The sequence below is a fragment of the Carcharodon carcharias genome, chromosome 21 (genome assembly GCF_017639515.1).
Source record: "Carcharodon carcharias isolate sCarCar2 chromosome 21, sCarCar2.pri, whole genome shotgun sequence".
NCBI classification, from domain to species: domain Eukaryota; kingdom Metazoa; phylum Chordata; class Chondrichthyes; order Lamniformes; family Lamnidae; genus Carcharodon; species Carcharodon carcharias.
The window spans coordinates 28,720,744-28,747,225 of NC_054487.1; the positions used below are offsets into that span (position 1 = coordinate 28,720,744).

At 49.2% G+C, this 26,482-nt stretch overlaps 1 protein-coding gene across 1 annotated transcript in view; it reads left to right on the top strand.

Annotated features, from left to right (window-relative positions):
- cacna2d4a (calcium channel, voltage-dependent, alpha 2/delta subunit 4a) overlaps nucleotides 1–26,482 on the top strand; it is a 709,103-nt gene that overhangs the window by 579,510 nt on the left and 103,111 nt on the right. Inside the window, exons 34-36 of the mRNA XM_041215640.1 lie at nucleotides 1,949–2,019; nucleotides 21,514–21,589; nucleotides 24,143–24,195. Coding sequence (XP_041071574.1) covers nucleotides 1,949–2,019; nucleotides 21,514–21,589; nucleotides 24,143–24,195 — 200 coding nt within the window. The remainder of the gene's footprint in view (nucleotides 1–1,948; nucleotides 2,020–21,513; nucleotides 21,590–24,142; nucleotides 24,196–26,482) is intronic.

Sequence of the window (26,482 nt, forward strand, 5' to 3'; positions counted from 1 at the left end):
ACAGAATCAGGGGTTCCTGGGGTTGTGCTCAGATCTGCAAGCCCTAACACAGGCAATGAACTCAGGTGGCCAGTGCCAGTGTGGGAGATGGATGAGGCACGCAGTATGCCAGCTAGGTGCCTGTCCATCAATGGCGAGCAGGAAGGTCCAGAGTGACCTCACGTTGGCGTACAAGCTGCTTGTCATCTCTGTGGGCTCCTGTCAGGGCACTCTGGATGATGGCAGCAGCTCCTCCGTCTCTCTGCCTGTGACCATGGCATCTGATGAGGCTTGATGACTGAGGAGATGCCAACCATGTCACTGGCTGCTCCCTCTCAGGTGGAGCTAGCACAGGTTCCACTGGCCAGACGATGACTGCCAAGGTCATCAAGGCCAACAAGACACCAGAGTTAGCAGGCTGCCTCCAATGCAGTTGTCAGCAAGGTGCGGGGTGCGGGGATGTGGGGGTGGGGGTGGGTGCACCAAGACGTAGCAATCGCAAACGTAAGTTTAAGGCACCATGAGCACAAGAGGGACTGGTCATGGGTGACCTTCTGTTGTGTAATGTTTTCTTTATGTTTACTGGTCTGGGAATGAAGACCAGAGAAGATTCTGTTAATATTTTTGGATTTTCAAAATGAGATTGTCATAATGACCTGAGTATGCTTCACCTTTGTATGTTTTTGGTGCAGGGTACGCCAGTATGTAACGCTGGACGTGAGTGGCTCTAAACTTTATTGCACAGGCACTGAGTGGACTTTGGGTTCAAATGAAAGGGTTGTTTCAGCCATCCAGGATGGAGACGGAAGCCCTGGCATGTGGCGGAAGCAGATCTTAGGCAGCCTAGCTGAAGGCAAATTGGATCAAGGTGTCCCTGGTGTCCCTGCATCCCTAAAGGATACTAAGGTCTGTCTCCAGGTCTTCAGCTTTCTCCTCTTCTGACTCACTACTGGATTCATCCTCTTTGGCCTGTGAGCTACCTCAAGATCCTTTTCCTCCAATGCATTCCGCCTTGCCATTTTCTGTGGCCCCTTCTGCCTTGGACTTCCTGCTGGCCCTGCGCCCCTTGTGCCTGCGCCTCTCCTCCCACAGGTCGCTCCCCTGGAAGCTGCATTGGGACATGTGGCCTCTTCTCCCTTCTGCCCCTCTCTTCATCCTCAGAGGAGGTGCCACCAGTGGAGACCACAATCCCCATTACCAAGGTAAGGGAAGGCTGTCTGATACCTGGAGGGGTCTACACAGTCAAAATCCTCTGGGGGCCTTGGAGACACCAATGAGTCCTGAAATGTAGCCTAGAAATGCTAAGAATGATGCTCAGGGCAGAGATGAAGCTGTCAAGTTCAAATAAGCAACCAGCAGCAAACTATCTCCAAAACTCTTCACTACTCATACTGGCAATGCTGCTGACCCTTCTTATCCCACCCTTGGATGAAGTTTTGCAAAATGTGGGCTGCCTGCCTGCCCGTTTTGTCCGTGCAATGAGCGCGAAATCACGCGGCAACGTAAAATCAGATCCAATTGGGTTATTAATAGCCTTAAGGGCCTTTTAATTGATGGCAAGCATGGCTCCAACACACATGTGTGTCCACCAGCTTGAAGTTTGTATGTGTTCAGGATGACGTTGGGACTCTCGCCTGACATCTTCTCGCACTATTATATGCCCAATCAGGTCGGGCATGTGCCCACCCACAAGGCATAAAATTCTTCCCATATTGTAGGGCTGCCACCATCCATAGACTTGCATCTCAAAATGTGTCACTATTCAAGAGAGGAGTTGAGTAAGGGAGGTAAAATTGGAAAAAGAAAATGACATTGACATTGTTAATTACAGGTAAGCCTAGGGCTATTAGTCTGAAAGTAACAAAGGGTCTTTAATGAGGATAGCTGGGTAAGGGGTTGTTAAATAGAGTAGCTGGATAAGGGATTTGTAAATTAAGTAATATCCTCATTCGTTTCCTTTCTCTTTCAGACAGGGACATTTCTGGGAGAAGTGGATGGTTCAGTGATGACACAGCTGCTGAACATGGGGCTGTTCAATGAGTAAGATATTGTCCGCTCACACTTTGCTGTAGTGTTCAAGACTTAAATGTGTGCCAGCTAGGATGTGAGGTTTCACTCAACAAATAATTGGCTCGAAGATAGTGTCAGTATCCTGAGGATAGAACGTGTATTATTTGGTATGTTTGCTTTTCATATTTTTGTTCCAGATATTGTGGTATTCAATGGCACACAGATCTCTCCATTTGAAGCATTCCAACTAGCAGAACTCTTTGGGCTGAATTTCATGGGGGGTGGTTTTCTTGCTCCCTGGTGTAAAAGTTGGGGGCGAGTACGCCCCTGTTTGGCCAGCTTCAGTCTCAGCCATTTCACAGCCATCAGGACTTTAATTGGCTCAAGGCAGGACTTTGTAGGTAGGTGAACGCACACCTCCCTTTTTATACTCCAATCTCTAAGATTTGGCCTGAACTCATCCAGATAGAGAAAATTGTCGATGCTCACAACTCTTTTTTAATAGTTTATTGTAACATTAATAAGCTTATAAACGTCGGTATCCTGCTCCCTTTTAAGTTAAATCAGCACTTAAAAATGGGCTTACAAACGTCAGTACCCACCCGGAGGAATAAACATTTCGGATCAGAATTCTTATTTCCCAGTTTTTACTGTTTTTTCCTCCAAGGCTACTTCCTTTTTAAGCTAAATCAGCATCATACTCACAAACACTGTCCCCATAACTTCTGAGCTGCACCAACGCAGTTAATGTTTTGATTGCTGCTTCTGAAATGTTGCTGCTTCAGTTACTGCTGTTCCTTTAGTTGTCCGGCTTTAGCCCATCCAATTCCCTTATTAAATTTATTTTCTGAGAGTTCTGTACTGTGCAGTGCTGCCACTGCCATCAGCTGCTGTTATTTCTCTTGTCTCTTTCAGCTGTTACTGCTGCCTGCTACCACCACTGCAGCTGCTACTATCACCACTGCAGCTGCTGCCATCACCACTGCAGCTGCTGCTACCACCACTGCAGCTGCTGCTACCACCACTACAGCTGCTGCCATCACCACTGCAGCTGCTGCTACCACCAATGCAGCTGCTGCTACCACCAATGCAGCTGCTGGTACCACCACTACAGCTGCTGCTATCACTACTGCAGCTGCTGCTACCACTACTGCAGCTGCTGGTACCACCACTACAGCTGCTGCTACCACCACTGCAGCTGCTGCTACCACCACTACAGCTGCTGCTACCACTACTGCAGCTGCTGCTACCACTACTGCTCTCACTACTAAAAAACATGTTCTTTAAAACTACTAAAAATCATACCCGTGACAAAGATTGCTGCAAAAATCCCCAAGCCTTAGGATGGTGTCAGCCCCACAATAAGTCATCGAGTGGCCACTCTTCATTTATGAGCCCCAGGATAGTGAGGATGGGCCAATTATTTGATCATGGGGTCTATCACAGTTTTGTCAATCTTGTATTGATGCAACATTTAAAAATGCAATTTTCAGAAGTGGATATTGGAGAGTGATCAGGAGTCAAAATCTTGGATGACCTTCCCCTTCCTAAATATAAAAACAAAAAAACTGCGGATGCTGGAAATCCAAAGCAAAAACAAAAACAGAATTACCTGGAAAAACTCAGCAGGTCTGGCAGCATCGGCGGAGAAGAAAAGAGTTGACGTTTCGAGTCCTCATGACCCTTCGATCCTTCCTAACCTGGGGTGCTAAAACTATTTGCAATGCCCAACTGCTGTGTCACCAGAGATCAACCAACTCAGCATAGACTGGGAATCAAAGCTGGACCTTCTGGCGTGTCTGGCTTAATAAATCATCATGTAACCAGTCATGATGCCATACTTAAATGTTATAATCATTTCATGAATAGGCCATGAACATATGACAATTGTTTTGATGGAGCAGACCCTGGTTATGAAAACTAGTAGGTTTCGCTCTCATCAAAAGTTCCTTGGGATAAGAATTTGCAAGGAATATGGGGGCACATTCGGACACAGTGGCTCCAAATCTGTAGATATTATTTACAGTTCTACAAATTGTAGATGCATACCCATTGGGCAGAAGCGTCCCAGATTTGCACTGAGTGCGGTAACAGGCGGGGAAAATGACGTTATCCCGCCGGCCGCAATGGCAGCTTCTCACATTGTATCGTCCCAAACCCGCCACATTAATTATGTATTCCGGGGAAACACGCTGTTTCAATAGCAGGCAGGCTTTCATTCGCCTGCCACGCCATCACCCTCATGGCTTCATCGCACCAGATGCCATATTTAAAATGCAGCCGTGCGCAACCTCTCAGTGCTTCCAGCCCACAACTGCTGCACAGAAGATAGGATGGCCCCAAAAGGCAAAAATACTGCAGCCCCCCAGTTTAGTGATGCAGCCCTCGAGCACCTTTTGCACGCCATGGAGACCCATCACGATGTCCTCTACCCCCACTCAGAGGGGTCAGCGGCATTACTAATTTGGTTTGGAAGGTGGTGGCAATGGTGGTCAGAGCCAACACCCTGCAAAAGAGAACAATCACCCAGTGCAAAAAGAGGATGAATGATCACCTCCGTTCCACCATGGTAAGTTACTCTACTAATCACTCTCAGCTCACACACACACAAACCCATCGCACATCCACAGGGCCCTCACTCACTGCCAGTTCAAGGGACATCGCCATTCACTCTCTCATTGTCCTCATCCTGTCCATGAGACCAGTAACCACCCACATGTGCCAGGCATATTTAACATCTGTTCTGGCAAACATCCTGCTTACATTCTCTCCATCTCTATTCATGCAGGACAAGCTGACACACAACAAGAGGAAGAAGTCATAGGCTGGTGGAGGAATGTCTGAAATCAAGGTCCTCATGGACTTTGAAATTAGCCAGCGAGCTGGCCAGCGAAGATCTGGACCTGTCCTGTGCTGACGGTGAGGTCAGCGCTGCTCTACCAAGTGAGGATCCAGCAGTGCAACATCCATCAGATAACCATGCTGTGAGTGATGTGTCCTGTTTCACAGGCCACTGCCATGCACTAATTATCCCTCCCCTGCCTTCACAGGCAAATCTGGGAAATAGCCAACAGAATCCATGACAGGTCCTTGACTCAAACCCTGAAGAAACCTCCAAAGAGAAGTCTGAAGGCACCCGGACGGCTGGAGGTTAGAAATTTGCTGAGTCCGAGTCAGATGAGGAGCCTCTGGACTTGGTAATGCTTCAGTTGCTGGAACTGCAAAAGCAAGCTCGGGAACATCAGGAAGGGATGTCCGCTGCACTCCTCAGATGGAGGATTCCGTCTGCCTTCAGTCTGTGGTGATAGTGCTGTCATGTCAACGCACCGAGGTTAACATTGCTAGGATGGCAGCTGCCATGGAAACCTCGGTCCAGGATATCACTCCTGCACTGCTGTGCAGGCTGAACTCCATCGCTGGCGGCATAGTTGGCCTCTGACAGTGTGTACACGAGAGGGATACAGGGCAGTTTAATCTCACTCCAGCTTCTCCTTCTCAAGGAGTCAGCCAGGGACTCTTGTGCACTCATAGGGAGGTAGATCAGCAGGTGCTCAACCTGGGGCCATCCACCCAGGTGAATCTAGGAATGTCCAGCCCATCCAAATCCCTCAACCTGTGACCCCAGAAGCTCCAGCTCCACAGGCCGAGGAGTGAGCCATTGCCACACAGCAGGACCCCAAAAGCAGGCCGGGACCCTCCAGCTCTCGGCTTTCCAGAGGATGCCCACTAAGGTCGTCGCAGACAGGGGGCCTCGCAGTCAGCAGGCTGCTTCCACCTCCACTGTGGATGTGTGGGGAGCACCAAGATGTAGCAGCAGGGTTAGGAATGTTAAGAACGTGTAACTCTTTCGAGTACAAACACGTTTCCATCTGTTTTTCAGATGAAGTTACATTGTTTGCCATTGTGAGATTTGAACTCTTGATAATCTTTTAAATGAAAACCAAATCAACAAAATTGGGATAAATCAGGCACAGCCCCTAATTCAGGTCAGCTGTAAAACCAAGAACAAAGTTTAAAGGAAACTTACAAACTTTAAATCAAAATGTGATTAAAGGGGTCAACAAAACACCCCAGTCCCCGCGGTGCCCACCGAGCACGGAAGGCCTCGAGAGTGCCAGCAGACACCGCGTGCTCCTTCTCCAGGGACATCCGGCAGCGAACGTAGCCACGGAAGAGGGACAAACAATCGGGTGGGCCTCCCCCGTCGATCACCCGCTGCCTGGACCTGTTAATGGCCAACTTGGCCAGGCCCAGGAGCAGGTTCACGAGGAGGTCCTCCTCCTTCCCGACCCCCTTCCGCACCAGGTGCCCATAGATCAGGAGCGTGGGGCTGAAGTGCAAACAAAACATCAATAAAAGGTTTTTCAAATAACTAAAAAGGGAGTGCAGTCTACAACACCCTATGTATACATGGTCCACGGACTCCACAAGACCGCAAAAAGGGCACGTGTCCTGAGGGTCCGTGAAACTTGCATCCTCTTATTATAAGGGACTGCTGCATGCAACACCCTCCAACCCAGGTCCCCGATAGAAAGGGGGAGGACACCTCCGTAGAGGGCCTCCCATCGGGGGCGTCCGCCGCCGGACGGCAACAAGGCACGCCAGGGCGTGTCCAGGCGGCGGACAAGGGCGAGAAAATGGAAGGTGTGCAGCAGCAGTCCATACAAAAAGCCCCTCTTTGCCGTGCCAAAAGGCACAGAGGGCATGTCCCCGAGGCGGCTCATATTGCGGGGCACCAGCACCCGAGGGAGGGTTCGGGGTTTGGGGCCAATGTGGAATTCCGTCCGAACAGGGGAACGCTCAGACGGAAGACCACCGCGCACCTGGGCCACCTCAAGACCCAAAATAACGTCGGGTCCGAGCACGACCGTTCTCAGGTCTTGGATGGCATCGGCTGCGACCTGGACACTCACAGACGCGCATCGCGCCAACTCCTGCGGGAGCATCCAGCCCAGTCCTCCGCCACCCAGCATGTCCCGATCCTGGTCACCCCTGCGGCCACAGCCCTCCTCTCCGCCAACCACTGAAAAGGACGGAGGGGTGGATTCCTGAGCAGCGGCTCTCTGACGATAGCCGCTACTCCTGACGGGGGAGAGCTGCGTCGCGAGGCGACCACTTTCCAGACTTTGATCAGGTCCTGGTAAAAGACGGGCAATGCCTGCAAGGAGCCACCGAGGCCCAGCTGTTCTATAAACAGGAGCTGCACGTCATAATTCAGGCCGTGCACCTGACGGAAGAAATACGTCATCAGGGCACACCATCTAGGAGGAGGCTCGACGTAGAGGTATCGCTGCAGGGTCTGAAGGCGGAAAGTCGCCACCTGTGTGCGTAGGCACACTAGCGCCTGACCACCCTCCCTAAGCGGGAGACTCAGAACCTCGGCAGCGACCCAGTGCAATCTTTTGTCCCAGAAGAAGTCGACTAACAATCTCTGGATTCTTGTGACAAAGTCCGGGGGAGGGGTCAAAGTGACCAGCCGATACCACAACATGGCGGCGATCAGCTGGTTTATGACCAGAACTCGACCTCGGTAAGATAGCACTCGGAGCAGTCCTGTCCAGTGCCGCAGGCGAGCGGTGACTTTCATCTCCAGTTCCTGCCAGTTTGCCGGCCAGGATTCCTCAGCGGGGCAGAGATGGACCCCCAGGTAGAGGAGGCTGGTCCTGCTCCAGGTGAAAGGCCTGAGCTCCTCGGGTAGGGGATCCATCTGCCACTGACCGACCAGGAGTCCAGAACATTTACCCCAGTTGATCCTGGCAGAAGAAGCGGCAGAGTAGACCTCCTGGCACTCGCGCATCCTCCGCAGGTCAGCCGGGTCACTAAACATAAGGAGCACGTCATCGGCGTAAGCCGAAAGGACCACCCTGATGCCCGGCCCGCGCAGAACCAATCCCGACAACCTCCTCCGCAAGAGGCGCAGGAAAGGCTCCACGCAAATAGAATACAACTGGCCAGACAGGGGGCAGCCCTGACGTACCCCTCTCCCAAAGCGAAGGGGCGCCGTCAGGGACCCGTTAACCTTCACTAGACACTCCGCGGCGGTGTACAGAAGTCAGATCCGGGCGACAAAATGCGTCCCAAACCCGAAAGCTCGCAGAGTTCCGAGTAAGTATTCGTGATCCACCCTGTCGAACGCCTTCTCCTGATCGAGAGACAGGAAGGCGCTCGACAGACCAGCCCTCTGGGAATGGTGGATGATGTCCCGGACCAGATGGATGTTATCATAAATGGTTCGGTCCGGGACAGTGTAGGACTGGTCAGGGTGGATCATGTGGTCCAGCACGGTGCCGAGCCAAGAAGACATGGCTCGGGCGAAGATTTTGTAGTCCGTGCTGAGGAGGGAAAAGCAGGCCGGGACCCTCCAGCTCTCGGCTTTCCAGAGGATGCCCACTAAGGTCGTCGCAGACAGGGGGCCTCGCAGTCAGCAGGCTGCTTCCACCTCCACTGTGGATGTGTGGGGAGCACCAAGATGTAGCAGCAGGGTTAGGAATGTTAAGAAGGTGTAACTCTTTCGAGTACAAACACGTTTCCATCTGTTTTTCAGATGAAGTTACATTGTTTGCCATTGTGAGATTTGAACCCTTGATAATCTTTTAAATGAAAACCAAATCAACAAAATTGGGATAAATCAGGCACAGCCCCTAATTCAGTTAAGAAGGTGTAACTCTTTCGAGTACAAACACATTTTTCCATCTGTTCCTATTCAGATGAAGTTACATTGTTTCATACTTTGCCATTGTGAGATTTGAACTCTTGATAATCTTTTAAATGAAAACCAAATCAACAAAATTGGGATAAATCAGGCACAGCCCCTAATTCAGGTCAGCTGTAAAACCAAGAACAAAGTTTAAAGGAAACTTACAAACTTTAAATCAAAATGTGATTAAAGGGGTCAACAAAACACCCCAGTCCCCGCGGTGCCCACCGAGCACGGAAGGCCTCGAGAGTGCCAGCAGACACCGCGTGCTCCTTCTCCAGGGACATCCGGCAGCGAACGTAGCCGCGGAAGAGGGACAAACAATCGGGCGGGACTCCCCCGTCGATCGCCCGCTGCCTGGACCTGTTAATGGCCAACTTGGCCAGGCCCAGGAGCAGGTTCACGAGGAGGTCCTCCTCCTTCCCGACCCCCTTCCGCACCGGGTGCCCATAGATCAGGAGCGTGGGGCTGAAGTGCAAACAAAACATCAATAAAAGGTTTTTCAAATAACTAAAAAGGGAGTGCAGCCTACAACACCCTATGTATACATGGTCCACGGACTCCACAAGACCGCAAAAAGGGCATGTGTCCTGAGAGTCCGTGAACCTATGCATCCTCTTATTATAAGGGACTGCTGCATGCAACACCCTCCAACCCAGGTCCCCGATAGAAAGGGGGAGGACACCTCCGTAGAGGGCCTCCCATCGAGTGCCTCCGCCGCCGGACGGCAACAAGGCACGCCAGGGCGTGTCCGGTCGACGGACAAGGGCGAGAAAATGGAAGGTGTGCAGCAGCAGTCCATACAAAAAGCCCCTCTTTGCTGTGCCAAGGCACAGAGGGCATGTCCCCGAGGCGGCTCATATTGCGGGGCACCAGCACCCGAGGGAGGGTTCGGGGCTTGGGGCCAATGTGGAATTCCGTCCGAACAGGGGAACGCTCAGACGGAAGACCACCGCGCACCTGGGCCACCTCAAGACCCAAAATAACGTCGGGTCCGAGCACGACCGTTCTCAGGTCTTGGATGGCATCGGCTGCGACCTGGACACTCACAGACGCGCATCGCGCCAACTCCTGCGGGAGCATCCAGCCCAGTCCTCCGCCACCCAGCATGTCCCGATCCTGGTCACCCCTGCGGCCACAGCCCTCCTCTCCGCCAACCACTGAAAAGGACGGAGGGGTGGATTCCTGAGCAGTGGCTCTCTGACGATAGCCGCTACTCCTGACGGGGGAGAGCTGCGTCGCGAGGCGACCACTTTCCAGACTTTGATCAGGTCCTGGTAAAAGACGGGCAACGCCTGCAAGGAGCCACCGAGGCCCAGCTGTTCTATAAACAGGAGCTGCACGTCATAATTCAGGCCGTGCACCTGACGGAAGAAATACGTCATCAGGGCACACCATCTAGGAGGAGGCTCGACGTAGAGGTATCGCTGCAGGGTCTGAAGGCGGAAAGTCGCCACCTGTGTGCGTAGGCACTCTAGCGCCTGACCACCCTCCCTAAGCGGGAGACTCAGAACCTCGGCAGCGACCCAGTGCAATCTTTTGTCCCAGAAGAAGTCGACTAACAATCTCTGGATTCTTGTGACAAAGTCCGGGGGAGGGGTCAAAGTGACCAGCCGATACCACAACATGGCGGCGATCAGCTGGTTTATGACCAGAACTCGACCTCGGTAAGATAGCACTCGGAGCAGTCCTGTCCAGCGCCGCAGGCGAGCGGTGACTTTCATCTCCAGTTCCTGCCAGTTTGCCGGCCAGGATTCCTCAGCGGGGCAGAGATGGACCCCCAGGTAGAGGAGGCTGGTCCTGCTCCAGGTGAAAGGCCTGAGCTCCTCGGGTAGGGGATCCATCTGCCACTGACCGACCAGGAGTCCAGAACATTTACCCCAGTTGATCCTGGCAGAAGAAGCGGCAGAGTAGACCTCCTGGCACTCGCGCATCCTCCGCAGGTCAGCCGGGTCACTAAACATAAGGAGCACGTCATCGGCGTAAGCCGAAAGGACCACCCTGATGCCCGGCCCGCGCAGAACCAATCCCGACAACCTCCTCCGCAAGAGGCGCAGGAAAGGCTCCATGCAAATAGAATACAACTGGCCAGACAGGGGGCAGCCCTGACGTACCCCTCTCCCAAAGCGAAGGGGCGCCGTCAGGGACCCGTTAACCTTCACTAGACACTCCGCGGCGGTGTACAGAAGTCAGATCCGGGCGACAAAATGCGTCCCAAACCCGAAAGCTCGCAGAGTTCCGAGTAAGTATTCGTGATCCACCCTGTCGAACGCCTTCTCCTGATCGAGAGACAGGAAGGCGCTCGACAGACCAGCCCTCTGGGAATGGTGGATGATGTCCCGGACCAGATGGATGTTATCATAAATGGTTTGGTCCGGGACAGTGTAGGACTGGTCAGGGTGGATCATGTGGTCCAGCACGGTGCCGAGCCAAGAAGACATGGCTCGGGCGAAGATTTTGTAGTCCGTGCTGAGGAGGGAAAAGCAGGCCGGGACCCTCCAGCTCTCGGCTTTCCAGAGGATGCCCACTAAGGTCGTCGCAGACAGGGGGCCTCGCAGTCAGCAGGCTGCTTCCACCTCCACTGTGGATGTGTGGGGAGCACCAAGATGTAGCAGCAGGGTTAGGAATGTTAAGAAGGTGTAACTCTTTCGAGTACAAACACGTTTCCATCTGTTTTTCAGATGAAGTTACATTGTTTGCCATTGTGAGATTTGAACCCTTGATAATCTTTTAAATGAAAACCAAATCAACAAAATTGGGATAAATCAGGCACAGCCCCTAATTCAGTTAAGAAGGTGTAACTCTTTCGAGTACAAACACATTTTTCCATCTGTTCCTATTCAGATGAAGTTACATTGTTTCATACTTTGCCATTGTGAGATTTGAACTCTTGATAATCTTTTAAATGAAAACCAAATCAACAAAATTGGGATAAATCAGGCACAGCCCCTAATTCAGGTCAGCTGTAAAACCAAGAACAAAGTTTAAAGGAAACTTACAAACTTTAAATCAAAATGTGATTAAAGGGGTCAACAAAACACCCCAGTCCCCGCGGTGCCCACCGAGCACGGAAGGCCTCGAGAGTGCCAGCAGACACCGCGTGCTCCTTCTCCAGGGACATCCGGCAGCGAACGTAGCCGCGGAAGAGGGACAAACAATCGGGCGGGACTCCCCCGTCGATCGCCCGCTGCCTGGACCTGTTAATGGCCAACTTGGCCAGGCCCAGGAGCAGGTTCACGAGGAGGTCCTCCTCCTTCCCGACCCCCTTCCGCACCGGGTGCCCATAGATCAGGAGCGTGGGGCTGAAGTGCAAACAAAACATCAATAAAAGGTTTTTCAAATAACTAAAAAGGGAGTGCAGCCTACAACACCCTATGTATACATGGTCCACGGACTCCACAAGACCGCAAAAAGGGCATGTGTCCTGAGAGTCCGTGAACCTATGCATCCTCTTATTATAAGGGACTGCTGCATGCAACACCCTCCAACCCAGGTCCCCGATAGAAAGGGGGAGGACACCTCCGTAGAGGGCCTCCCATCGAGGGCCTCCGCCGCCGGACGGCAACAAGGCACGCCAGGGCGTGTCCGGTCGACGGACAAGGGCGAGAAAATGGAAGGTGTGCAGCAGCAGTCCATACAAAAAGCCCCTCTTTGCTGTGCCAAAAGGCACAGAGGGCATGTCCCCGAGGCGGCTCATATTGTGGGGCACCAGCACCCGAGGGAGGGTTCGGGGCTTGGGGCCAATGTGGAATTCCGTCCGAACAGGGGAACGCTCAGACGGAAGACCACCGCGCACCTGGGCCACCTCAAGACCCAAAATAACGTCGGGTCCGAGCACGACCGTTCTCAGGTCTTGGATGGCATCGGCTGCGACCTGGACACTCACAGACGCGCGTCGCGCCAACTCCTGCGGGAGCATCCAGCCCAGTCCTCCGCCACCCAGCACGTCCCCGATCCTGGTCACCCCTGCGGCCACAGCCCTCCTCTCCGCCAACCACTGAAAAGGACGGAGGGGCGGATTCCTGACCAGCGGCTCTCTGACGATAGCCGCTACTCCTGACGGGGGAGAGCTGCGTCGCGAGGCGACCACTTTCCAGACTTTGATCAGGTCCTGGTAAAAGACGGGCAACGCCTGCAAGGAGCCACCGAGGCCCAGCTGTTCTATAAACAGGAGCTGCACGTCATAATTCAGGCCGTGCACCTGACGGAAGAAATACGTCATCAGGGCACACCATCTAGGAGGAGGCTCAACGTAGAGGTATCGCTGCAGGGTCTGAAGGCGGAAAGTCGCCACCTGTGTGCGTAGGCACACTAGTGCCTGACCACCCTCCCTAAGCGGGAGACTCAGAACCTCGGCAGCGACCCAGTGCAATCTTTTGTCCCAGAAGAAGTCGACTAACAATCTCTGGATTCTTGTGACAAAGTCCGGGGGAGGGGTCAAAGTGACCAGCCGATACCACAACATGGCGGCGATCAGCTGGTTTATGACCAGAACTCGACCTCGGTAAGATAGCACTCGGAGCAGTCCTGTCCAGCGCCGCAGGCGAGCGGTGACTTTCATCTCCAGTTCCTGCCAGTTTGCCGGCCAGGATTCCTCAGCGGGGCAGAGATGGACCCCCAGGTAGAGGAGGCTGGTCCTGCTCCAGGTGAAAGGCCTGAGCTCCTCGGGTAGGGGATCCATCTGCCACTGACCGACCAGGAGTCCAGAACATTTACCCCAGTTGATCCTGGCAGAAGAAGCGGCAGAGTAGACCTCCTGGCACTCGCGCATCCTCCGCAGGTCAGCCGGGTCACTAAACATAAGGAGCACGTCATCGGCGTAAGCCGAAAGGACCACCCTGATGCCCGGCCCGCGCAGAACCAATCCCGACAACCTCCTCCGCAAGAGGCGCAGGAAAGGCTCCACGCAAATAGAATACAACTGGCCAGACAGGGGGCAGCCCTGACGTACCCCTCTCCCAAAGCGAAGGGGCGCCGTCAGGGACCCGTTAACCTTCACTAGACACTCCGCGGCGGTGTACAGAAGTCAGATCCGGGCGACAAAATGCGTCCCAAACCCGAAAGCTCGCAGAGTTCCGAGTAAGTATTCGTGATCCACCCTGTCGAACGCCTTCTCCTGATCGAGAGACAGGAAGGCGCTCGACAGACCAGCCCTCTGGGAATGGTGGATGATGTCCCGGACCAGATGGATGTTATCATAAATGGTTTGGTCCGGGACAGTGTAGGACTGGTCAGGGTGGATCATGTGGTCCAGCACGGTGCCGAGCCAAGAAGACATGGCTCGGGCGAAGATTTTGTAGTCCGTGCTGAGGAGGGAAAAGCAGGCCGGGACCCTCCAGCTCTCGGCTTTCCAGAGGATGCCCACTAAGGTCGTCGCAGACAGGGGGCCTCGCAGTCAGCAGGCTGCTTCCACCTCCACTGTGGATGTGTGGGGAGCACCAAGATGTAGCAGCAGGGTTAGGAATGTTAAGAAGGTGTAACTCTTTCGAGTACAAACACGTTTCCATCTGTTTTTCAGATGAAGTTACATTGTTTGCCATTGTGAGATTTGAACCCTTGATAATCTTTTAAATGAAAACCAAATCAACAAAATTGGGATAAATCAGGCACAGCCCCTAATTCAGTTAAGAAGGTGTAACTCTTTCGAGTACAAACACATTTTTCCATCTGTTCCTATTCAGATGAAGTTACATTGTTTCATACTTTGCCATTGTGAGATTTGAACTCTTGATCTTGAGGTTACAAACCCAGTACCATAACCACTTGGCTATTTAGGCCAAGTGTTAAGAAGGTGTAACTCTTTCGAGTACAAACACGTTTTCCATCTGTTCCTATTCAGATGAAGTTACGTTGTTTCATACTTTGCCATTGTGAGATTTGAATTCTTGATCTTGGGGTTACAAACCCAGTACCATAACCACTTGGCTATTTAGGCCAAGCATTAAGAAGGTGTAGTTGCACAGCCTGGGCACATGTGTTAATCACTGCTTCATAATGTTCACTATTGTAAATAAACTCTCAAGAATGTCTCCCTGCCTATAGCTCCTCATTCCGTTGAGCAGTGTTTGTGTCACTCAGATGTGAAACCTTGGTTCCTGCACAAGATAAAGGCAGGTTTCTCAGTCCAGAACCTCTTCCCTGTGCTTTGTGCAGCTTTCAGACCAAAGTGATGGTCTGGCCTCCCTGGAAACATTACTGATGCCTGCACCTGGATGGTGCTTGTCATTGCTGTCAGAATGTAGTGGACAGAGTTCCATCATTCTCTCTGCGTGCTCTCAGCACCTTTAAGGTGGGGCTGCCCCTGCATCTCATCAGCATCTGTGACCAGTGATGCTGTGCTCCTGAAGGGGACAGGTGATAAAGGCGGACAAAGGATCATGTGCTATTAAAGTTTCATGGCTGCATCTCCCTGATATGACCCTGATCACAGAGCGCAAGTGAGCTGCCCTCGGCCAAACAGGAGTCAGATATTCTCAAAGGTTGTGTGAAGATCTGTGGAATGTCCTCACTGCATGTTGTCATCATCCTTCTGCAATCAAGTGACTATTAGGGCCTCCGCTGCATCTGCATTACAGGAGCCTAATCACAGAGGGGATGTGCGCTGCCATTAGCCAGACTGGAGTCAAATGTTCATAGATTCAATTGAAGGATCTTATGGTGTCTCCTCACTGCATGTCATCATCAACCTCCACAATTCAGGCGCAATGAGGGCCTCCCAAATGAACCAGCCTCCTCTGGCCAGTGCAAGGGCCTCATCGTCATCATAGCTGCCTTCAAGGACCTCCTCACCTTCATCTCCATCACATCCTCCTCATCAAAGGAGAGCTCCAGCTCCTGCATCTCCTCCTCAGCCAGCTCCTCTCCCTGCTGCAGTGCCAGATTGTAAAGGGTGCAGCAGGCAACAATCATGCAAGACACCCCCTGTGGACTAAATTGCAGGGCTCCACCAGACCTCTCCAGGCACCGGAACCTCATTTTCATTATCCCGATGGTTTACTCCACCAAGGGGAAAATTGCTGCATGAGTCCCATTATTCCTTCGCTCTGCTGAAGCCTGAGGCCGCTGCATGGGTGTCAGTAGCCATGTCCTCTGTGGGTAGCCCTTGTTCCTGAGGAACCATCCCTGCAGCCTCTGTGAACCCCAGGGATCTATGACCAAATGAGAATGTAGGAGTCATGGACACTCCCTGGAAACCGTGCGCAGACCTGCAGGATAGGTTTGTGGTGGTTGCACACCAGCTGCACATTTAGCGAATGAAATCCCTTGCAGTTGACATAGTTGACTGCTTGTTGCAACGGTGATCTGAGTGCCACATGAGTACAGTTGATCGCTCTCTGCACCTGTGGGAAACCCGAGATCAGCGCAAATCCAATCGCTCTTGCATCCTGGCTGTCCCAGTCCGGGCGCGATGCACAAAGCTGTGTGCCCTTGTGAAGTTGGCATCCGTGACCTCATGAATGCATTTGTGGGTGGAGGCTTGTGATATCCCACAGAGGTCACCTGTGGAGCCCTGAAAGGAGCCACTGGCACAGAAATTTAGTGCCACAGTCACTTTCACGGCCAAAGACAGTGGATGCCCTCCATGTCCAGGTGGCACCAAATCCTGCAGTTGCTGACAGCTGTGACTGACCAATTCCATAGACATGCGCAGTCTTCGGCGACCCTGGTTCTCAGTCATCAGCAGGAATGAAAGACAATGTCCATAGACCCTGCGTCTAATTAGGTACTGACCAGTGGTGGCTCACTGTGGCTGTTCAGTGGCATGTGTGGGAGCCCCAGCCGTCCCTTCTTCCAGAGGGCACTGCTCCTACCTCTATGCAGCCACGTGCCTCCATTATGCCTTCTCTGTCATCTTCATTCTCTGTGTGCCATGAGGCATACAGCTAGTTCACCAGTCTCCATGCTCTGATGTACTCCTCCTGCAGGACGAAAGAGGGAGACTTGTGGGTTAGTCTGGATGTTCTAAGAACCTCTCTTGGTTAAGTCTGAAGGCCCCTTATCGCAACCCAGAGAGTGCTGACCACCACTTGGATGACTAGAGTTTAGTGCGCTGCATGACTGCCCAAAACCCCACCCAGCTCCGTCCCACTCCACCTGATCGATTGGCAACAGCTTTGCCCAATGGACTGCACGCTGTGCTCTCAGCTCAGACGCAGGCATTCTCCTAACCCACACTGCAAGCCTGCACTGTTAGCTTGAACCATCGGGGAGACTGCTCCAAACCGGGATGATAACATTGCAAGGGGCTGTGAGCGCCTCCACCAGTGACTGCTCCATGGCCAGCTTTCTCAAGGAATTGTATTACGTGCCCAGTCGTCCATCTGTTCTGCAGTCCACTAAAATGTCCATTAGTTTGCAGTCAGTGCCCCAGGGCTGAAAAGCTGTGAAGCACTTGGTTGTACTTTGATGCCTCTGCGTTGCTTGAGTGGGCAGATAAGTTAGAGGCCCAACTCCACACATGTCATTGTGGCTGCCTCTGAGCAGGCTCACCTGCAGTGGAATGCTCACTTTATGTAAGATAAAAGCAAAATACTGCAGATGCTGGAAATCTGAAATAAAAAAAGCAAATGCTGGAAAAACTCAGCAGGTCTGACAGCATCTGTGGAGAGAGAAAAACAGAGTTTAAGGCCAGGATTTTATGGCCCCTCCCACCCAGCAGGATATTACAGTCCTGCCAAACTGAATGGAGATTTACATAGCTCGCCGCATCCACCAGGCATGAGACACACTGTGGTGGGGCTGGAAAATCTTGGCCCACGTTTCAAGTCATATCACTCTTCTTCAGAGATGAAGAAGAGCCTCAGCTGGGACATGGAAGGCATCCACTGCCAAGTAACCGTGGTGCTCAATTTTTATGCCAGTGGCTCCTTTCAGTGTTCCACAGATGACCTCTGTGGGATATCACAAGCCTCAGAGCTAAAGAAGGGCCAAAAGGATTCGAAATGTTAAAGCTGTTTCTCTCTCCACAGATGCTGTCAGACCTACTGAGTTTTCCCAGCATTTGCTATTTTTATTTCACTTTATACAAGGTTTCCCTAGTGTGTAACTCCTTCCCTCCCCTGCCACCCCACATGTGCTTGTGCACTACCTTCAACAACAGGGCAGCCCTTGCTCTACCTCTCTAACACGCCTCAACCTTGAAGTCCAACAGGCAAGCCAGGCGAGCGCTTCACAACATTACTGTGCACTCACCTCCAAGTCTCCGTCAAAGTGCAGCCTACTTGGTGCATGCCTTATATATGCTGTTGTGAAACAGTATGCAATGACACTGAATTGGGTGGGTGATTCAGTGGGGAGGATGATTCCAGCGGGCTGGCCTTATAATGATATGCAGATGTATTATAACGAGGCTTCTGATGTCCGATGGCAGGAAACATGGCCTACCATCAACGGGCTGAGTGGACAATCGCAAATGGTTTCACGGCGTTGTAAAACCGATTTCTGGCCTTCACACCATATTGTCCACTCACACCGCCGAGCACGCCCGATGCCGTCGGGCACCCCATCCACTATCTAGCCTAATGGCTTCATTTACTGTCTCTTGACTAGCGTATTGAAAAAGTCACTCTCTGTGTATGTCAAGCTTTCAATATCCCGTGGACCACTGTGGGGGAAGACTTTGGCTAATTTATGAAAATTGTCCATCACAAACAGCCTTTCTTTGCAATACCTTTTTCTTTTGTTCTTAAATGTTGACTTTTTTTAAGTTGAATGCATTCTTGCTGACGGATCGGCTACAACTTTCACCCCCATCGGTGAGCAACTCCCACCTCATGTCCCAATCAAATGGCCAGCAGCTCTCTGGTCCCAGTAACTGGGGATGGTGGCCACTGCTGGAAATGCAGCAAGACCCAGGGAAAAGTTTGCTGCAATTGAGACCCAACTTGAAGGTCAGTGCCTGGTCTCACCAGGGCTATGCTGGCAGGCTCCAGCAAAACTGTTGGGAGGGCAGGGTGGACAGGGCAGGGAGGGAGGGGAAATGCAGGGTGAATACCTTGAGGGATGCATCTGATTGGTACTGAGGCTCAAAAAAGAAGCACCCCTTTTGCCCGGCCAACAGGAAATCTGGTGGGCTGGACATTTGCGTGGCCTCCCCTCACACAGGTAAAATCCAACATAAGAGCCTCAATGGGCCCACGTGTGAGCAGACTGCCCAGCATCTTTTTCATTGCTGACAAAATTGCAGTGGGATGGGATGGAGTGAGAAGCCACCGAATACAGCATCACAAGCATGGTACCCAATTTTACGGCCTCCCCCCCACCCTCTCCTCACCTTGCCCACCAACCTGCTCTCAGGGGAGGGGCTGTAAAATTCCAGTCTTTTCTGGAATTTTACTCCATGCAGCTCCTCTAAAACTCTTACTGCTGCAGGTTTTTTACTTTAAACTATCATTGTAGACTCTTTATTCATTCTAGGGGGGGGCAGCCATTGTATTGTATTTCTGGGACCTCCAAGCTGAGCAAAATGGAAAAATAGTTTTATAACATTTTGATTCTACAGGAAGATCAAATCACTCAGCAATCTAATGTAGGTGTCACAGTTTTACAAATTAATTCTCCCTTATACTGCCATAGCATTGTCAGACACTAGGGATGAAGCAACATCCCCATCATCCAATTTGCTATGACCCACATGACAGAAAATATACTGGATGAAATATTTCTGTCATCTGTATGTATTTAGAGTTCACCCACACATATCTTGTCCTCATGCTAGTTCCACCATAAAATTGGTAAGAGGGCAAGAAATTGTGGCCATTTCATCATATTTTTCCTCCAAGTTAAAATGATGCTATCTTCATCTACATTTTAACACACTAGTCACAAAATTCTACATGGTCAATGGTATCGGTTTTGCACTCCTAAACTGGAACTTGCAATTGCTAATCCTCTGCATAGTCAAGTGTTAATCTCACTGAGATCTGTAGAGCCAGCTCATTTGCATTACCTTTGATTGTTCATTCGCAGAATTCTTGTGTAACATGGGAGCAGTTTGCCAGGGAGCCTAGAAATCAACTGGGCAGCCTTTAAAAAGCCAACAGCTGCAGCAGGATGCTGAGTGAACAGTTGTGATTTTTTTTTCTAGACTGAAGCAACTATTAGATACTTGTCTCCATCAAGGGTTGGTGTGTGAATGTTGTGGCACTTTTAAAGCATGTGTTCAATTGAAGGAACTGGCTGAATTATCCAAAGAAGGGAGCACTGCACAAAATTCACCCATCTTCTATTTCCCCGAAATGTTTGTGATCAATGTTAACAGAAGTGAGCAGCTTTTTTTAAGTTATTTTATTTTGGCTGATTACTTGCCTTTCTTTGTATTAACATTTCCTCCATATCCTAAAGAGGAGGAAGTGATTTGTTGTGGGAAAGCAATTACAGACAGAATGGTGCCTTTTGAGAGTATCAAACAGATGGTGCAATAGTCTAACACAAGATTAATCTAGACAGACTTTGATGATATCTGCCTCCCTGGCAGGTTTCATTGTGCTCTGCTGTGAGTGTAGTCTGACAGGTTACACTAAAATCTGTCACTAGTCTTGCCTAAACAGACTTCACCATCAGCAATGCAAAGGCAAAATAATTTAGGTGCTAGAAATCTGAAATAAAAACGGAAACTGCTGGGGTGGAATTTTATGGCAGCAGGATTTTACGTTCCCGCCAAAGTCAAGGGAGTTTAGAATGGCTCGCTGCGTTTTACAGCCCCCTCCCTGCCATGAGGGGCCATAAAATTCCAGTCCTGGAAATACTCAGCAGACCAGGCAACATTTGTGGAGAGAGAAACAGAGATAACCATTGACCTGAAACCTTGGGTGGAATCCTACCAGCTCTAAAATTTTTCCGGTGTCAGGACCAAAAGTGTGTCCCAACCCCAATTCTGTTGGCTGGTGTCATGGTATCATGATCTTCCGGAATGCAGCCAGGTAAGAGGCCCACATTCAATTAAGGACAGTGGACTGGTTCCTGAGGTGAAGGGACCAAACAGTGGGCCCAAGGCTGTGAACAGCCAGCAACTCCACCAAGGAAAGATGGGCATTGCTGATGCAAGGAAGGGACAGTGAGGACATCTCAAGATGGAGGTGCTCTCTAAATTTAAAAATAAAGAATGGCCACAGCTGTCAGGCCACCTTTATGGAGGGTTGGCTCTCCTAAGCATTCCCACCCCCAAGCGAACATGCCAGTGCCTGAGTCAACGCAGCAGCAGCTACCTGCCTTGAAGCAGCAAGTAGTCAATAATGCCACTTTAGGAACTAATTGAGGGCAAATTACTGCCGCCATTGTCTTCCTGAAGCCCAAAAGGTAGCTGAAGGCAGACACCTGGCAGCAGGAGTGCTTGTGGCCACGGCTGTGATCCCTGATCTCTGCAGTTCCATGATGGCTGAATTGATGAACAGCATTGATGGCTCCCTGGCCGCAGGGATGTGGTTGGAAGCGGGACTGGGAGTAAAATTTGAAGATAGCGCATGAGGTCGGCTCCCCAAAGCGTTCTTGCCTCCAAGTGACCTTGCCGGAGGCGGGTTCAAGACGGCAGTGGCTACCTGCCTTGCAGCAGCAAGTAGTCTCCAACCCCACCTCTGCAGGACTGGGAAGATTCTACCCGTTCTCTCTCCACAGAAACTTCTGACCTGCTGAGTGTTTCCAGCATTTTCTGTTTTTATTCCATTATCAGCAGACTGTAAGCAGTTCTACCTAGACAATTATCACAGTGGTGTTTTGCAAGTCTCCACTATAACGTTCCAGGTTTCTCTGCAAGCTTCAACAAAATTAGTAACTTTTTTTTGTTTTGAACTTATGTTACTAAATAAGCCTGTTCTTATTTCTAATCTTAGGGTGAAACTTTATGATTACCAAGCTATGTGCAAAGAGCCTACCAATCACCACAGTGGATCACAGCCCATGCTCAGTGTGAGTATCTACCCCACAATGACATTGCTGTGCTTAATTTAAAACTCTTAACTGTGCTGCTGTATTAATTAGGTTTGTATAGCTTGTGTGTCACCAGTAGCCAATGAAAATGCAGCAACTGAACATGAAAAGTTATCCCTCATTTACCAAGAATCACTGCAATCCCTCTGCTGGTCCATCAGAATTAGGGTAGCAATATAAACACCTACTCACTCAACCACGAACAATTCTATTTTCTGTTTACTCCATGCTGCAAAAAGGATGTCCAATGTGGGTGGGGGAGTGATGTACAGAGTGAAATCAAAAACAGGAGCAATGATCATGGACTTCATCGCTGCAGCAGAAATTTATGGTACCACAGGAGGAAGAAATACACCATAAAGAATTGTGGCCAGTGCAAATAATGCCACATTATTCTGGATCGATCGGAAAATTTATAATTCATACAATTCACCTTGTTCAACCTGTATTGTTTAGATTGTGGATGCTGTAGGCTCTTAAATTGCTTCATAATCCAAAACCTTATAAAGGCCAGTACAATTATGCCAGATAATCAGTTTATTTGTTGCACTAGGTGAATTGCTCCTTCAAAGGGCCAATACTGACATGAGAGGCTGAATGTCCACCTTCTTGCAGTCACCATTCTATGATTCTATGATTAAGTTTTCTGCAGTGAGTTACAGCAAAGAAGGAGGCCATTCAGCCCGTCATGTCTGTATTGGCCCTCTGAAGGAGCAATTCACCTCGTGCAACAAATAAACTGATGATCTGGTTTAAGTGTAATGACCTCTGTAATGTTTTGGGTTACGAAGAAATTCAGGCACCTACATCATCATTAGTCTGGTTGAACAAGGTGGATTTTATGAATTGTAAGTTTTCGGACCGATGCAGAATAATGCTACATCATCTGCGCTGGTCGCAATTTCTTATGCTGTATTCAGCTTGCTAAGAGCTTGAGAAATAGGAACAGACATAGGCCATCAGGCTCCAAAGCTTATCCAACTGATTAGCACCATGGCTGAACTTTTACATAACTCCATTTTCCAGCCCCAACCCCATATCCCTTGATTTCTTTAGTGTCCAAAAATTCTATCAATCACAATTTTGACTATATTCAATGGCTGAGCATCCACAGCCCTCTGAGGCAAAGATTCACAAACCTCTAAGGTGAAGAAATTTCTCCTCATTTAATGGCCAAGCTTATCCTGAGATGATGACCCTCAGTTCTAGACTCTCTAGCCGGTGCAATAACCTCTCAGCTCCACTCTTTCAAGCCCTCGAAGAATTTTATACATTTCAGTGAGACCACTTCTCATTCTTCTAAACTCCTGTTCTACTCAATCTCCCCTCATAAAACAGCCCCCTCATCCCAGGAATCAATTTAGTGAACCTCTGTTTCACCCCTCTGCAAGGGAAGTATATCCTTCCTTCATTAAACAGACCAAACCTATAGACAGTACTCCAGGTATAGTCTCACCAAAGCCCTACATAATTGTAGCAAGATTTCCTTACTGTTATCTTGCAATCTCCCAATGATAAAGGCTAACATAATTTTTGCCTTCCTAATTAGTTGCTCCACATGCATGTTACAACTTCCTGTACAAGGACATCCAATCCCTCTGACCCTAACATTTGTATTCTCTTACCTTCTCCATTCTTCCTACCAAAGGAAATGACTTCACCTTGCCCCAAATTACACTCCATTTGCCACCTTTGTTCCCAATCACTAAATCTCTTTACAGTCCCTTTACATTCTCCTCACAACTTACTTTGCCACTAAACCTTTTCAGCAAAACTCATATTCCATCTGAGTGAAGAAATTTTTTCTCATCTTAGTCCTAACTTTATCCTGAGACTATGACCTAGGCTCATAGGCTCCCTTGCCAGGGAATATTTATTGTAATACTAATACACATTGCAAATGGTGGATGAATTGCCCTTATGTACTTTTTTGGGGAACTCACCACCATCAAGGGCAATTAGAGATGGGCAATAAATGTTCTCCTAGCCAGCGAAGCCCATATCCCATAAATGAATGTTTAAAAAGTGTCAAGAGCACTGTGAAGTAGAGGTCAGCATAAATGATTTGCAGCCATTGTGGATGGCTTAATAAGGTCCATTCAATTGCTATCAACTGAAGACTGTTTTCCTGGATTAAATTAGATTTTACAAATTCACTCATTCCTGACAGGCATGTTGTGTTTTGAAGGTTTCTAAACCAGTTATTAGAATAAATTCAGTGTTCTTGCACTCCCAGGAGGAACTGCAATTGAAGGAAGCCCATGTTGGAGAATTGGGAGTTACAATGAGCACATCTTCTCTACTGGGAAAAATAATTTACTTTATTATTTCATTTGGTTTCAGATTCAGTCTTGAATACTCCCCACATAAAACAATTGAAGAAGCCTTCTTTCAGAATTGTGACTTCATAATTAATTAATTTCTGTTGGTACAATCTCCTAAATCCATCCACTGTAGATTTACATCTAAGACAATTTTATGGACAGAGGAGTTTTTTAGTAGCAGTCTAATTTCTTTTTTGTTTTTTTTTAGCCTTTCTACAATGTTCTTGCTGCTCTGAAATGGCTCCTGAGCAACTTATTCACGTATGTACAATTTTTTCTAAAACTTGTCATAAGTATGATATATGTTTCAGAAGCAGATATCTCTGCTATGTGTCCCATTCTGTATAAAACCATCAAACCTAAATTGTATAGATCTAAAGGAGGCACTGTTTTCATGGAAAACTACTTGTTAAATGCTTTCAAAATTTGTTTGCAAAACCAAACAGGCAACAGCACAATAATGTAAACTCTGTTGAGGTCCGTTGTCATTTCAGTGGCAAGAGAACAGCCAGACGTGCCTTGCATAACTTAGTCTTTGGTCAATTCAGATTGCTTGGTATATTGACGGAGTACAGTTGTTTTTTGACCCCTTTGTAATGCAGAATTGTGGCCCTACATAGCATCAATAGACAAAGAGCTGCTCATACACAATCTTACCTTTTATTTCTGGGTTTGTAACCTTTACAAGTTGCTACAGCAGATCGATATAAACAAGTGGAAAACCACATTGCTGACATGCATATGTGGAGTGGCCAGGAAGAAATGAAGAATAGCGCCAGCATTATGCTTCTGAAAGAGGCTATGAAACTTTTCATTTTCCACTCATGCAGTGATAGAAAAGCTATCTTACTTGTGCAACTGAAGATGGTGCTGCCATCAATAGCAGCAACATAATTTTAAGGGATCATAAGACTCTTAATGGCAATGTTCTACTTTTTGGAAAAGCTTAGTTTGCAGTGCATCAGAAGCATTTGCCTCTACACCTCAATCAGCCTTGATTCAGACATGGAAGCAAGAGCTTTTTGCTTGAGAAAAAGTGAGAATTGCTGCCTTTGGTATTAAGGCAGCGTTTGAGCGAGCAGAGGATCTGAGAGCTCTTGGAAAATGGAGGTCAATGGAAGTAACTAAGAAAACCTGCCAGTTGTTAGAGTCATATCTGACACACAGGAAGTCAGTGGAGCTTCAGGATATCATTGCTGGTTTTGCTAGTGTGGTGTCCTGCAACCATCTTCAGCTGCTTCACCAATGACCTTGTTGATGAAGTTAGCAACTCTTTTGACTTCAGCTGTATTCATAAGTCCTCCAACAAGGAAGCAGCAGATGTCAACAGATTTACATAACATCAGGTTTAAACTGATAAGTGGCAGATAATATATAAGCCACGCAGGTAGTACCAATTCTTTTGCTTGCTTCACATTTGCCTCAAAATTTGCTGCAATGGCAATATTGGTAACAAACAGTTTAAGTTAAATCGTTGCAACCATCCAGTAGTGAAATTACACCAGAGTATGCTTAGTGCTTAGCCAAGCACTTAGAATGTGCTGCAGCGAGCATAGTGGTGGATTGGGAGTGTCAAGGCCAATGGATAGTTAAGAATAGATTTTGATTGTTCTGCAGGGATTTCAACTAATTTCTTTCTTTTTTAAATACAGCAGCAAATTATGAATAATAAATTACTAATAAATATTTCAAGAACTCTTTCACTATATCATGGGGCTATGGTTGGGAAGCTGCAGATTGTAGAAAGCGCACTGTACTTTACCCATGATCGACATGAAAACAGTCGCCCCAAGAAGTAATTTCACAGCGTGAATCACTTGCACCATACTTTCCCCAAAATAGAAATGACAAGTGCCTTAGATAATGATACCAATTCCAACCCATTTTATCTCGCTGATTCTCAAATTTACAGGGGCTTTCTTCAATTTAATTGCCCATCCTACTTTGATCCCTGCCCGCAAATTAGACTAATTTGCAATGAGCTTCCAAAACCAAGGGCAGGATTTTAAGTCCGAGGGGTGGGCGCGTGCCCGACCCGATCGAGCATAAAATAGCGGGTGATGATGTCAGGGGAGCGTCCCGACGTCATTGCGTACTCACGTGATATTTCGCTCAGTGGGCGCAAGCGGGTGTCGGAGCCGCGCCCGCCATTAATTAACAAGCCACTTAAGGCCATTAACAGTCCAATTGATGGTTTTTCATTGCCCGTGCGATTTTGCACTCGTCACATGGGCTAAACAGGAAGGCACCCTGCCGACGTTTTTATAAACCTCATCCATGGACGGGTTAAAAGGGGTCAGAAGCATTGCCAGTGTGACTAGTGAGGAGATTGGTACATAGTTTGTTGCTGGTGACTTATTGGTACTTGGCAGCTTCACCTCTGTTTGTGGCTTCATTCTTAGCATTTCCAGGCTTCGTTTCAGGACAGTGTCTCTAAGGACCCCAGAGGATCAGGCAGTGTGGACCCATCCAGGTATCAGAGAGCCTTTCATCAACATGGTAATGGGGAGTGTGGTCTCTGCTGGTGGCACCTCCTCTGAGAAGGAGA